Source organism: Saccopteryx bilineata, chromosome 6, assembly GCF_036850765.1.
Source record: "Saccopteryx bilineata isolate mSacBil1 chromosome 6, mSacBil1_pri_phased_curated, whole genome shotgun sequence".
Classification (NCBI taxonomy): Eukaryota; Metazoa; Chordata; class Mammalia; order Chiroptera; family Emballonuridae; genus Saccopteryx; species Saccopteryx bilineata.
In genome coordinates this window covers 146925159-146938916 of record NC_089495.1, presented here as the reverse complement: position 1 = coordinate 146938916, position 13758 = coordinate 146925159, and the positions used below count along the sequence as shown (strand labels likewise).

Here is a 13758-nt window from a genome sequence, read left to right as displayed (position 1 = left end):
ATGTAAGTCATATGCGGCCAGTTTATTAATAAATCTCCTCCTAAAAATTCTTCTGTATCTTGCCTTGGTGTCTCTACATAAACCTGCAGAATTAAGGTATGCTACTTTACAACAATTCTGCTAGAAAATTAGAAATCTGGCTTCTTATGTGCAATTCCCTCATGGAAATCTTTTTAAAGGGTAGATGTCTGCAGGCCAAGTGCAGCCCTGGCGGCTGTCAGTTTGCAACCTTGGCCAAATACAGTCTTGGGAATGGAATGCGAGTCACCTAGTTGTAGAGTGAATTTGCATATGTATCATGGGGCTGGAGGTCAGGTTCAACTGTGTGTGTGTGTGTGTGTGCGCGCGCGCGCCCGTGCGCGCACACCACACGCACATGTGCACATGTGCCACACACAGAAACCTGCTCCTGCATGACACCATGCTTTTTCTAGCCTGACTGTTGTGAGCTCAGGAGTCCTTCAGTGTCCACTCCAGGGTCTTCCCTGGGGGGCTTGAGAGTGCCTGACTTCTCTAAGGATTGTTTCTATTTACCTGTTCTGATGGCAGGAAAAGTGCTCAGTGTTTTGCATGGTTTCATTTCATCTCCACTGTCTGAGTTCAGAATGCTTGAAGAACTTGTCCCAGGTTGCCTGGGGAGAGGGCTGTTAAAGCTGAGCACCAAGTCTCTGCCTCGCCCAGTCCCATGGTCACAACACTAACATACAGGTAGCACCAGTGTAAGCCTTGCACCGTGCTTATTGAATAATAAACTTTTTGAGGTAGGTTCCAGGATTTTGCCAATGCATAGAGGAACAAATTAAAGCACAGAGAGGTTAGGTTACTTGCTCAAGGTCACACAGCTAAGGAAGCGCTAAGAATTTGCAAGAGAAAACTGCATACGATAGCTAACTGAGAGGGTGCCACTGCCATGGGTGAGAGAGAACTGGCCTGCAGCTCCCCTGCTACCAATGCCTGAAGAGCCATGAATCAGCACCCCTCCCCAACAGGGTGTGGAGTCACAGAGAGTCTGAGGCTTCTCAAACACGCGGTCAGCGGCCAGAGCCAAGCTGCCCCACCCTAGGTAGTGGCTCAGGGTGAATCAGCCTGACTACACCTGGGAGGGTGTGGCTGGCACTGGCACACCTGCCTGCGGGAGAGCTAGCTTCCGGTCCAAGCTTCCAACCAAGGTGGCTCCGGAGATGGCCCAGAACTGAGTCTCAAGCCACAGGGGGAGTGAAGCGAAGACTTCGGAGCTCAGCACGGCCCCAGGCCCGGCAGCCGCAGCACCACGGACTCGGCTTCTCTGACGCTGGCTAGGAACAGGAACCAGGTGGAAAGATCCTACTACCACTGATTTTCAAAATCTCTCACTTCCTCTCCCTCCTTCAGCTCGGAGCCGTCACGTTCTACCTCTTCCGTAGCTTTCAATCCTGCCCCTCCCCCCACCTGCCCATCTTCACTGCACCCCCCACGGTGGGCGTGGTCCTTTCTCTCTGCTGGCCTTCCCTCTATCCCACCTGCAGTCCTCCTCCCTGCTGTGCCAGAGGATCTTAATAGCAGGCAGAAAAGTCTTGAGTCCCTACCCTGCTCTGAAAGGTCAGTGATTCCTCTTGCCTAGGCCCGCCATCAGTGGCACACAAAGCTATCCTGGCTGTCAACCTGTGACCTCCTTGCTCTAGCCTGTGCACTTATGCTCCCTCCAGCTCCTGAATATTCTGAAGCTCTTTCTTGCTTCCTGGCTTGTTCTGGGTTTCCCCCTGGAACAGCCTCTCTCTGTCCGCTTGTGGTTGGTTAAAGAATGGTCTCCAAAGTGGCCATGTCCACATTCCTGGAATTTGTGTCTATTACTTTCTAAGGCAAAAGAATAAAAAGGAGATAAGGGAAAAGGCATCTTTGCAGATTTGTAGATGTAATTCCTTTAAGCAGTTTTAGATGGGGAAATTATCCCAGATTATACTGGTGGACCCTAAATGCAATCACCTGTATCCTTATAAGAGGGAGGCAGAGGGAGGTTTTATTACACCGGAGACAAGGCAATGTGAAGATGACACGGAAAGAGATTTGAATATGTTGGCACTGAAGGTAGGTAGGATGCTGCCACAAGCCAAGGAATGCTGGCAGCCACCAGAAATTGTAACAGCTAAGCAACAGGATCTCTCTTATGGCCTCTGGAGATCATGCATCCCTGCTGATACCTTGATTTCAACCCTGTGTAACAGATCTGGGAATTCTGGCTTCCAGAACAGTAAGAGACTAGATCTTTGTTATTTTTTTGTTTGTGTAAGAAATCTTCAAACCTATAAAAAAGTTTTATGAGTTTATCTGAGCCAAACTGCCAATTGCCAAGAGCAAAATCTCAATGGATTGAGAAAATGCTCCCAGAAATGGCAGTTTTGTAGCTCTTTTAATCCATCAGAATCAAAGGAGGGGAAATGGGGTGGGTGTTACATGAAATCAATCGGTGGTAGATTAAGGGGGTGAGGGAGAGCAAAGTGGGAAAATCTCTGGGATTGGATAAACAGTAAAATGTAGAAACACATACTTCTTTTACATGGTTGAGAACAGGATAGTTAATCATTATCAGTTACGGCACGTGGAGATGGCATCGAGGAACAAGTTAACCGTGGGGGATTCTGTGGTCTCCTGTTTTGGTGCAGTGGGTGTGCCCCGAGAGGTCTGGAAAAGGAGAGTACTCTGACATTGCAGAGGTCTGTTACCTTCATCCTGGCCAGTTAGTTTAGTTGGTTAGAGCGTCATCCCCATATGTCAAGTTTGTGGGTTTGATCCCCTGTCTGGGCACATGCAAGAATCAACCACTGAATGCATAAATGTGTGGAACAGCAGGTCGACATTTCTCTCTCTCTCCCCTCACCCAAAGTCTATTAAAAAAGTAAAATATTAAAAACAAAAACCAAAGCAACAAAGGTATGTCATCTTCAATGCAGAAAGAGAATAGGCGTGCTTAAGGTAAAGATTGAACTTTGTCATCCTGGCCGGGTGGCCTAATTGGTTGGAGCATTGTCCTGGTGCATCAAAGTTGCTAGTTCAGCTTCTGGGAGGGGCACGTACAAGAGTCAGCTAATAAATGCATAGAAAAGTGGAACACGTTGATGTTTCTCTCTCTCTCTCTCTCTCTCTCTCTCTCTCTCTCTCTCTCTCTTCCTCAATAACTTTTTTTTAATTAAAAAACAACAAGATTACCTGGCAAGTAGTTCTGTGATTAGGGAGTCATCCTGATCCACAGAGGTGGGTTTGATCCCCATTCAGGGCATATACAGAAACAGATTGATGATTTTGTCTCTGTCCCTGCCTCTTTCCCTAAAATCAATAAAAAATAATAATAAAAAAAGGATTGACCTTTGTCAAGGGAGCTACAATACTGGGTCACTACCAGCCATGACCCACCTTTAGTTAGGAATTTTAATGTTCCGACCTCCTATGTGGCCCCTTTTGGTCTCTGAGTTTGTAAGGCTCACCATGCAGGCCTCCCCTGAACTTGGGTTTATATTGTGGCCCATTTTCATCCACATTTGAAGTCACCGAATCTATAGTAAGTACTTTGTCCTAGCAGCCACGGGAAACAGACACGTTGCCCAAATCATTTTCATGTAAGGACAGGATCCAATGGCTTCTCTTCACCTCGAGCCCTGCTCTCATCCCTGAAATCTTTTGAAAACTTTTCTTTGCAATTCTGAATCAATTGTTCCCTTCAGTTGCCAGTATTCCAGCTGGTGTGACAGGCACTACTTGGTTTTATATTGATTGTATTTTAAAATGTTATTAATTTATTAATTTTAAAAAGAGAAGGAGGGAGGGAGAGAGAGAGACAGAGAGACAGAGAGACAGACAGAAACATCAATCTGTTCTTGTATGTGACCAGGCGATTGAACCTACTATCTTTGTGTATCGGGTCAATGGCCATTGTATTGTCTACATTTCTTTTTGGGACAGAGGTTGTCAGGTGCCTTGAGTCAAATCCAGAATTTAACAGGCAGTCCAGGACTGGGAAACTGGCTGGGTCATCTCCTACGCACAGGCATTTATTGATGGCATCTGCAGAGATATTTCTCTCCCTCCTCCCTGGGCACCCCATTGGTCATGTGTAGAATGCCAAATTGATAGTGTAATGTTAGGATTAGATTTGCTGGCAAGGGGTAGAAAACTCAGGCTAATAGTGTGTGAAACAAAGCAGAAGTCTATTTCTGCATATCTGGTGGGTAGTCCAGGGCTGGTGTGGTGCTTCATGGGCCAGAGACCCACGCTCCTTCTAACCTGTTCCTCTGTCATGTGTGGCCTCTGTTCCCAAGAACACGTCATGGTCCAAGGTGACTGCTCGGGCTGCATTCCAGCCAGAAGGAAAGAGAAAAGGAAAGGGGAAAGGCATGCCTCCTTTCCTTTGCCACTTTTCTGATGGTACATATACCAATTCTGCTCTTTTTCCATTGACACAACCCTGATGATGTGCCTTCACATAGCTGGAAGGGATGCTGGGAAAGGTCATATTTACTGCATGTGGCCATGAGCCCAGTTGAAGTTTAGGAGTTCTTACATTGAAAAAAGGCGAGGAAAACAGATGTGGGAAGCAACCAGTAGTGCCTGCCCAAGCAGTTCGCAACAAAAGGCTTCAGCAAAATGTTTCATAAAGGGAGAGCCATTCAAAATCAAATGACAATGAGATATCATTTTACCTCATTGCATCAGATTGGCAAAATATAAAAGGTCCAACAAATGCCAAGTCATAGAGGATGCAGAAAAATGCGAACTCTCACAACTCTTGCTGGGAGTGTAAGTTGCTATAAGCCCTTTGGAAAGTAATGTGTTTAGAGAAATTGCTTAGAGCTATGCCTAAGAAAGATGAAGATATTTGTACCTAAAACCTGGGAGCTCTAGCCACTCCTGGAGGAAAGTACAGAATTGACTGCAGCATTGTACGTAATATGGAAAAACTGGAAACAACCAAATGTCCAGGGATGAATAAATCATGGTATATGCATGTAATGAATTATTCAGCAGCAATTAAATGACCCAGAGCCACATGTATCAACATGACTATATCTCAAAACATAAATTTAGAGACTCCATTGAATCTTTAATGTTATATTTCATAAAAAAAATAAGAAGAAAAGCAAAGAAGACCTATTAAGATTTGATAAACTGGGTATTAGTGCACAGTTGTTCATTATTTTATTTTTTTAGATATTGAGGTTTTTTAAAATTTTCGTAAAATATGCTTTACATAAAATTTACCATTGTAACCATTTAAGTGTACAGTTCAGTGGCATGAAGTACATTCACATGCTGTGGATAAAGCACCATCATCTATATCCAGAACCATTTTCCTCTTCCCACAATAAAACTCCATATTCATTAAACAATGATGCCTCATTCCTCCGTCCTTCCAATCTCTAACAACCACCTTGCTGCTATTTTCTGTCTCTGAGTTAAATGACTTCTAACCTCACAGAAGTGGAATCAGATGGTGTTTGTGCTTTTGAGGTGGCCTTATTTCACTCAGCTTCAAGTCTTCGGGGTTCATCAGGGTTGTAGCATGTGTGACACAGGACTTCCTTCCTTTTAGGACTGTATAGTACCCTATTGTATATATATATACCACGTTTTGTTTATCCATTCATTTGTCACTGGACACTTGGATTGTCATTGTTTGCACCTTTTGGTGATTGTAAATAGAGCTGTTATGAAACTGGGTTTACAAACATCTATTTGAGTCCCTGCTTTTCATTCTTTTGAGTATACACCCAGAAGCTGAGTACTCAGAAGCTAGATCATATGATAATTCTATTTTTAATTTTTTTGAATAACATTATTCTTTGTGTGTGTGTGTGTGTGTGTGTGTGTGTGACAGAGATAGAGACAGAGAAAGGGACAGATAGGGACAGACAGAGAGGAAGGGAGAGAGATGAGAAACATCAATTCTTCGGTGCAGCACCTTAGTTGTTCATTGATTGCTTTCTCATATGTGCCTTGACCAGGGGGCTACAACAGAGTGAGTGACCCCTTGCTCAAGCCCAGCAACCTTGGGCTCAAGCTGGTGAGCCTTGCTTAAACCAGATGAGCCTGTGCTCAAGCTGGCAACCTCAGGTTTTTGAATCTGGGTCCCCCATGTCCCAGTCCGATGCTCTATCCACTGTGCCACCGCCTGGTCAGGCAAGCAACATTATTCTTTATTATATTTTTGAAATGGTTCGCAATGAAACAACTGTCTTTAAAAAAAAACCAGAGGCCCTGGCCGGTTGGCTCAGCGGTAGAGCGTCTGCCTGGCGTGCGGGGGACCCGGGTTCGATTCCCGGCCAGGGCACACAGGAGAAGCGCCCATTTGCTTCTCCACCCCCCCCCCTCCTTCCTCTCTGTCTCTCTCTTCCCCTTCCGCAGCCAAGGCTCCATTGGAGCAAAGATGGCCCGGGCGCTGGGGATGGCTCCTTGGCCTCTGCCCCAGGCGCTAGAGTGGCTCTGGTCGGGGCAGAGCGACGCCCCAGAGGGGCAGAGCATCGCCCCCTGGTGGGCAGAGCGTCGCCCCTGGTGGGCGTGCCGGGTGGATCCCGGTCAGGCGCATGCGGGAGGTCTGTCTGTCTCTCCCTGTTTCCAGCTTCAGAAAAATACAAAAAAAAAAAAAAAAAAAAAAAAAGAGCTTAGTCTTTATTTATTTATTATTGATTTTAAAGAGAAAAGAAGGGAGAAAGATCAATTTGTTCTATTTATGCATTCATTGGTTGATTTTTTTTGAGAGAACGAGACAGAGGTAGAGAGAGAGAGAGGATGAAGCCTTAACTAGCAGTTGCTTTCACTTTAGTTGTGCATTGATTGCTTTTTGTACGTGCCTGAGCTGGGGATCAAACCTCTGGTTCAAGCGGAGCCAGTGACTCCACCACCACTACCTTTCTCAAGCCAGTGACCTTTGGGCTCAAGCCAGCAACTTTGGACTTTTCACATCAGCGACCTTTGGGCTCAAACTGGCCACTGGTGACCTCGTGGTTTCAAACCAGCAATCTCAGCACCATCACCAGTCAGGCCATTGGTCTATTCTTGTATATGCCCTGATGGGGGATCGAACTCCCACAACCTATAACAGGGCTATGCTTTAACCAACTGAGCTAACTAGCCAGGGCCAATAACTGTCTTCTAAAATGCTTCATGATGGGAAAAAGTTCAATAAAAATACTATAGTTGTTCTGTACCATATTGAAGTAGAATGCCCTTAAATGCATCTTCTACTCTTTAAGAAGTGAAAATATGCCTGACCAGGTGGTGGCGCAGTGGACAGAGCATCGGACTGGGATACGGAAGACCCAGGTTCGAGGCCCCAAGGTCGCCAGCTTAAGCACGGGCTCATCTGATTTGAGCAAGGCTTATCAGCTTGGACCCAAGGTCGCTGGCTCGAGCAAGGAGTTACTCAGTCTGCTGAAGGCCCGCGCTCAAGGCACATATGAGAAAGCAATCAATGAACAACAAAAACCAATGATTGATGCTTCTCATCTCTCTTCGTTCGTGTCTGTCCCTTACTATCCCTCTCTCTGACTCTCTCTCTGTCTCTGAAAAGGAAAAAAAAAAAAAAAGAAGAAGAAGTGAAAATACTGCCTAACCTGTGATGGCACAGTGGAGAATGCATTGACCTGGAATGCCGAAGTTGCCAATTTGAAATTCTGGGCTTGCCCGGTCAAGGCACATACAGGAAGCACCTATGATTTGATGCTCTCTGCTCCTCCCCCTTACTTTTCTCTCTCTCTCTTAAGTCAATAAATAAAATATTTTAAAAAAAGAAGTCAAAATATTTAGTGGATATGGCATTGGCTCCCCCACATTCAGGACTGCATGCATGTGTGTGTGTAGGGGTGTTCTTCAGGGAAGTATTCCCTTACTCCCTAAAAATGACACTAGGAGAAGGTGGCCTTGTTTCTGGACATGGCTCTGTTGGCTGTCATGGCTGGAAACAATGTTGCCATCTTTGCCATCATCTTGAGGATGATGGAGCAACAGGTGGATGCAGAGTTGAAAGGTGGGAGGGGCTTCAATTCCAGCGTTGTGGAAGCTTTTGTGGTATCATGGATAATGCAGGTACCCAGACATGGAATAATTGTCCTATTATTCAAACTGTTTGAAGGGAAGCTGTTACTTTAGGTTGAAAGCATCTTCAGTGATTCAGAAAATAACTTCCAATTTAAAAATTAAACAAGTTCTATATTTTCATTATGAACACTTAAGTAAAACTGAAACACTCCTTCACTGTCCTCATTGTATTTTCCTGCCCTAGACCTTTTATAGTATATATAGAAGCTATGTACATTACACATACATTTTTTTAAGAAAAATTTGACCATATTATATATAGATCACTCTTTAACTTGTTCCTTTTTACCTAAAAATAGGTTTTGGAAAACAGTTCACCCTGGCCCAATAGCTCGGTGGTTGGGACATCCTCCTTTTGCACAGAGGTTGTGGGTTCAATCCCTGGTCGGGGTACATACAGGGACAGATGGATGTTTCTGTCTCTTTCTCTCTCTTTCCCTTCCTCTGTCTAAAAAAATCATTCAATAAATTAAAAAAAAAAAAGAAAGAAAAGCATTTCATGTCAGGACTTCCCATAACTTCCCATTTGCTTTAAGAACACAGTGTGGAAACACATTGATTTCACTTTTCCTTTTTTGATGAACACTTATTATTTTTTTAAAGGTTTTTTGTTTTTTTTTAAGATTTTATTTATTCAATTTTCAGAGAGGAGAGAGAGAGAGAGAGAGAGAGAGAGAGAAAGGGGAGGAGCAGGAAGCGTCAACTCCCATATGTGCCTTGACCAGGCAAGCCCAGGGCATCGAACAGGCAACCTCAGTGTCCCAGGTCAACGCCTTATCCCACTGCGCCATCACAGGTCAGGCACTTATTATTTTTTTAAAAGATTTTATTTATTTATTTGAGAGAGAGAGAGAAAGGGGGGTAGAGTGGGGAGCCTCAGCTCACAGTAGTTGCTTCTCACATGTTCCTTGATGGGGCAAGCCCGGGGTTTCAAACCAGTGACCTCAGCGTTCCAGGTGGAAGCTCTATCCACTGTGTCACCACAGGTCAGGTTTGATGAACATTTAAATATGCCTTTTTGGAGACCAGTGGGAAAACTTCTGGAGACTAAATTCACTGAAGCATAATTCCTGAGTTAAAGGATAAGAACATTTTAAGCTCTGATAGATGTCTTGCCCAGAGAACACATGCAGTTAGGTGCATCAGAGAGGCACCTGCGCCCAGCCCCCTGTTCCCCACAACTGCTGGCCTCTTCCTACCCCGTCCCCTCCAGGTGCCGCCCCAGGGGTGACCTCCTGCATTTCTCCCAGAGTGAAGCCAGTGTGTCCTGGGGAAGAATGAGAAATGAGGGGAGGAGACACCAGCCCTGCCTTCCAGGAAAAGGAAGCAACATTCAAGGCAGTTAGTGATTTACCAGGAATAATATCGAAACTATTTAACAACCTGTGTTGGGAATACAAATCAGGATACTGGCCCTGCCTTAGTGTCCCGGATGGGAGGCTGGAGGCTCCCTGCTCAGCCAGATACTAACCCTTTAGTTAGATCTACAAAGGTCTGGCGAGTCCCAAGGACAGGGCAGACAGGGCTGGTCACACTAGTGCAGGTAGGCTGATGTCACCGTATATATACGATCAACGGAGGCATCAGGCTCCAAGAACCCTGCTGAGGATCTATCATCCCCCCCATGGACACAGAGGGGAAAGTGAGACCCAAAAAGGGAGGCTGCCTAAGGTCAAACAGGTATTCAGGAACAGGGGCAAACAGGGTGGAGTGCTGTTTGGGGGGCATCACTGATAGTGCTAGGATGGGGATGTGGCTTGAGACGTGGATGCTGGAAGCTGCGAGGTGGGTGGGGGAAAACTTAGGGGCCCAGGCCACCTGTCCCTATTTGCTTAACCCAGGACCCAGGAATGCTTAATGCGTTTAAAGAGAAACACTGGAGGCTGTCTAAGAAGCCAAGAAGCCTCAGGAGACCCTGGTTCCCAATTCAGGCCAACCTAGGACAGCCCATCCTCTTCCTGGGAGGATGGGTGGGGAAGATGCCATCTTTGGTCTCCAGGTCCAGGTCCATAGGTCATTTGGCACCATATCTTGTACCCATTAGACTGCAGGCAGGGCCAGGCGGTTCTTCCCTCTTCTCTCAAGCCTTTTGCACCATACCAGTGATCTTTCATAGCTTTCTGTACTGAGGTGCCTGATTGGTGATGGCAACACGGAGGGCCAGGTCGCTCATGGAATCAGAAAAGAGCAGGGATCTAAGGGGCACTTCTTAGATCTGCAGGCTGGAAGAGATCACCTGGAAACAAAGCCATTTATTTTCCCTTTTAGCTCACAGGATGAAGAGAAAGGGCATCGTCTTCCATAGAAAGACGCCGAAAACTTAAAAACAAAAAACAAAACAACAACTACGCCTCCTGAGCTTGTCCAAATGTTTAAAGTAAGGCCCCGAGGATTCAGCACGCTGTGAAGTGCCGGCAGAACGCGAGTGAGTGCAGGGGGAACCTGTGCTGGGGGTGGAAGGGCGTAGGGAGCCCCTCTGCAGGTAGAGGAGAGGCAAGGGAAGGAACTATTGGTTTAAAGCCCTGTCATTTCGGGGGCCCACAGCACAGCCGCCCAAAGTGTTCCCGCCGGGACCTGGGAGTCCAGTGCACCTGGAGGACGCTCGGTGTCCACTACCAGAGGGCGCTGCAGACTGGCGCCCACAGTCAAGGGCCAACTACTGCCCCTCCCACCCCTCTTCCAGACAGCGCCTCAATGCCCTAGGCTGGGGCGGAGAGGGGTACGCCCCGGTCCCCATCACGCGGGAAAGACAGAGCTGAAAAGCCGGGAACCACTGCCTGCAGGGTCTCCGGCTCCTGAGGCTGGCGAGGCTCTGCCCACGCGGTGCGGGGGCGGGGCCCGGGCTCCAGGGGGTGTGGTGATCCAAGGGGCCGGGCTGGGTAGCTTAGGGGGCGGGGTTCTGGGGGGTGGGGACTAGGGCTGGCCAGGAGACCTGGCGAGCTGGGGGTGGGGGGCTAGTTTTTGCAACGGCTTAGGGCCTGTGGGTTTATTACAAGGCGGAGCGCGGCGGGAGAGGTGCTGGCGGGAGCAGAGCTGAGTCGGAGGGAAACCAGCGATAGAGAGCGGACTGCAGCCGGCAGACACCACAGCCCTAGCCCAGGACAGCCGCACGCGGGGCATCGCCCAAAGGGATCCCAGCGCAGTGCACCCAGCGGTGCCTTCCCGAGCCCCGCGAAGCCCGCCGCGCCCCCGCCGCCGGTCCGGGCAGAATGAGGAGCGCGGCACTCTGGATCTGGCTCTGCGCGCTGGCGCTGCGCCTGCAGCCGGTCCTCCTGGTGAGTGTGGTCAGCGCCGGGCGGGGAGGCGGCGGGAAGCCGGGGTTTGCATTCCCGCAGATGCCAGCGGCTGCACGTGGAGGGGGAGGGGAACTGAAGACTTCCCTTCTTCCCGCGCTAGCTCCGCGCCGGTGAGCCCCGAAACCCGGGCTGTCGCCCCCGTTGCCTCTGCCATCGGTGGAGGCCGCGTGGGTCCTGCACTACTGGGCTGAGGGCTCGGTTGCCCCGTGGAACGGAACCTGCGCTGGGGCCCTCCGCTCAATTTTGTAAAAGGGCTCCACAGGAGTCGGAGCCCGCCAGATTCCGACGGCACGCGGGGTCGCCAGTTCCCACCCGCGGTGGCCAGCCCCCCCTCCGATGACCCGGGAGGATGCAGTGACCGCGGCCACAACGCCCCTCCCGCAGACCCTAATTCAAACCAGACCCGCCGAGACTGGGCGCTCGGCCCCTTCCGCGGAGGCAAGTTTGGGCGTAGTGGAGCCCGCGCGGGAGCGGGAACCAGGGCTGCGTGGGGACGCGGGCCGGCGGGTGGAAAGCTCGTTCCGCTGTCTGCGGGGAGTCAGGCCGAGCTGGCAGCAGGAGGTTCCGGGAAGTTGGCCCCAGAGCTCTAGAGAGCCGCAGGAACCCAACTTCTGGGTGGAAGTTGTGCTGCCCGCGAAGGGGCGCGTGCCCGCGCTGGGGACGGCCTGGTGGGCGCGCGGCTTCCACGGGAGTAGACCCGGAATGGTCCTTCCCCTCCCCCGGCCCGGCTTTGTGCTGCGGCGGCGCGTCGGGAAGGCGGGTCCCTTGGCCCGCCCAGGGAAATAGGGACAAATGTGGAGCCCGAGGCTGGGGGAGGCCTTTGGGTAGGACTCCAGCATCCACCATTGATGATGGGTGGGTCCCCTTAAAAGAGGGACCTGGCTGACAAAGAGTATCTCAAGGGTCCCCAGAAAGTAATCTCCCGCTCTGGCCGCAGGCAGCTAACCCGCCTCCCCCAATGGGGGCGCTTTGTTCTCGGCCCCTGTAACCCATTCTTGGGAACCGCCCCGCAGTGCCGGCCTTGAGGTGGGCTGGGACCCGGGCCGCCGCCAGGTGTCAGCGCTGGCTGCCGGGTGCCCATGGCCACCCCTACAGCCCTCACACCCTGTGCTGGAGTCCCGAGATCCCCTCCGCCGATCGGGTCGGCCATCCCCTGGGATGGAGAGTGGAGGTGCGGAGCGAGGGGGTCTTTCCCTTCCGGAAGTGGCTGTCTCTGGCTACCACATCTGGACGGGTCGACTTCCCGGGCTCTGGCACAGGGAGGCACGTGGGCAGGGAAGGAAGGAACGCCGGCCGGGGGTGGGTCCTCCACTGGTAATGTGGAACCTGGACTAGTCTCTCAGCCACGCCGACCCTCTGAAAGCTCGTCCCACTAAAATAATAGGAGCCCCCAGTTATTGAGAACTTTAGGTATTTTACAGCCTGGCCCAGGTAAGGTGTTGTCCAGGCAGATTTGTGAAGTGCCCTCCCTGCTTCCCAGTTGACTGTTGTGCATGTCCAGGAGTGGGTCCCTGGTGCCTCTTGAGTTGCTGATGAGTTGGGGTGTGTGCCGGCTGCCCTATTTGGCGAGCCGTGGGGACAGACAGGATTTCTGAGCGGGGTCTTCAATGCAGTCCTGGCTTTCAGGTCTAAGAATTTGATGTCTGTCTTTGCACTAGGGTTGTGACTTCTGTGGGACTCAGCTTGCGCCTTGAATCATAGTTAATGTTCTTTAGGAGAGTGGAGGCGCTTGGCTACTTCCCTTGCCTACCTGCCCTTACCTGGCTGCACTACTGTCTCCAGGTCCAAAATGGGGCCTGGGCAGAGTTGCGGAGGTGGGGTTCTCCGCCTGTTTTCAACCACAATCAGGGAGGAGTGGTGGTTTCTTTGACAGCCTTGGGAGAGGCTGGCATGCCTATGAGCTCAGATCCCATAGTGACTTTCTAAAAATATTATTCATTAATTTTCAGAGAGAAAGAAAGAGAGGGAGAGATAGATGGAAATATCCATCTGTTCCTGTATGTGCCAGGACCAGGAATCAAACCCACAAGATTTTTCATAGCTGGATGACACTGTAACCAACTGAGCTGTCTGGCCGGGGCCCAGAGTGACTTTTAACAGGGAGAGGCAGATGGGATTTGAGATTCTCTGTGGACCCCATTCCCCAGAGTTCTTGTGCATTGGGAAGGGGCAAATGCAGCAATATGGGGCATTATTCTTTTCTCTCTTAAAAACTTTGACATGCTATAGAGACACAAGGCTCAGGGGCCAGTTGAGTCTCAAGGGGGAAAGGAGGGAGGGAAGGAGACTTCTTAGAGCTGAGCTGGTGCGAGAGCTTCCTGATGGGGGTGATTGAGCTGAGCCTGAAAACATGAAGCTTTGGGGTAAGACTGTGGCTTGGAGCTTAGGTGTTTTTATT

At 49.6% G+C, this 13758-nt stretch overlaps 1 protein-coding gene across 2 annotated transcripts in view; it reads left to right on the top strand.

Moving 5' to 3' along the window:
- The first annotated feature begins 1163 nt into the window (after positions 1-1163).
- SDC1 (syndecan 1) overlaps positions 1164-13758 on the top strand; it is a 33319-nt gene continuing 20724 nt past the window's right edge. The window contains exons 1-3 of one of the 2 annotated variants that reach the window (XM_066234443.1): positions 1164-1312; positions 10333-10489; positions 11061-11339. In XM_066234443.1, the coding sequence (XP_066090540.1) occupies positions 11274-11339 (66 nt within the window). In that variant the 5' untranslated portion in view covers positions 1164-1312; positions 10333-10489; positions 11061-11273. Of the gene's footprint in view, positions 1313-10179; positions 10490-11060; positions 11340-13758 lie in introns of those variants that run through there. The other variant, XM_066234445.1, reaches the window with a different exon arrangement.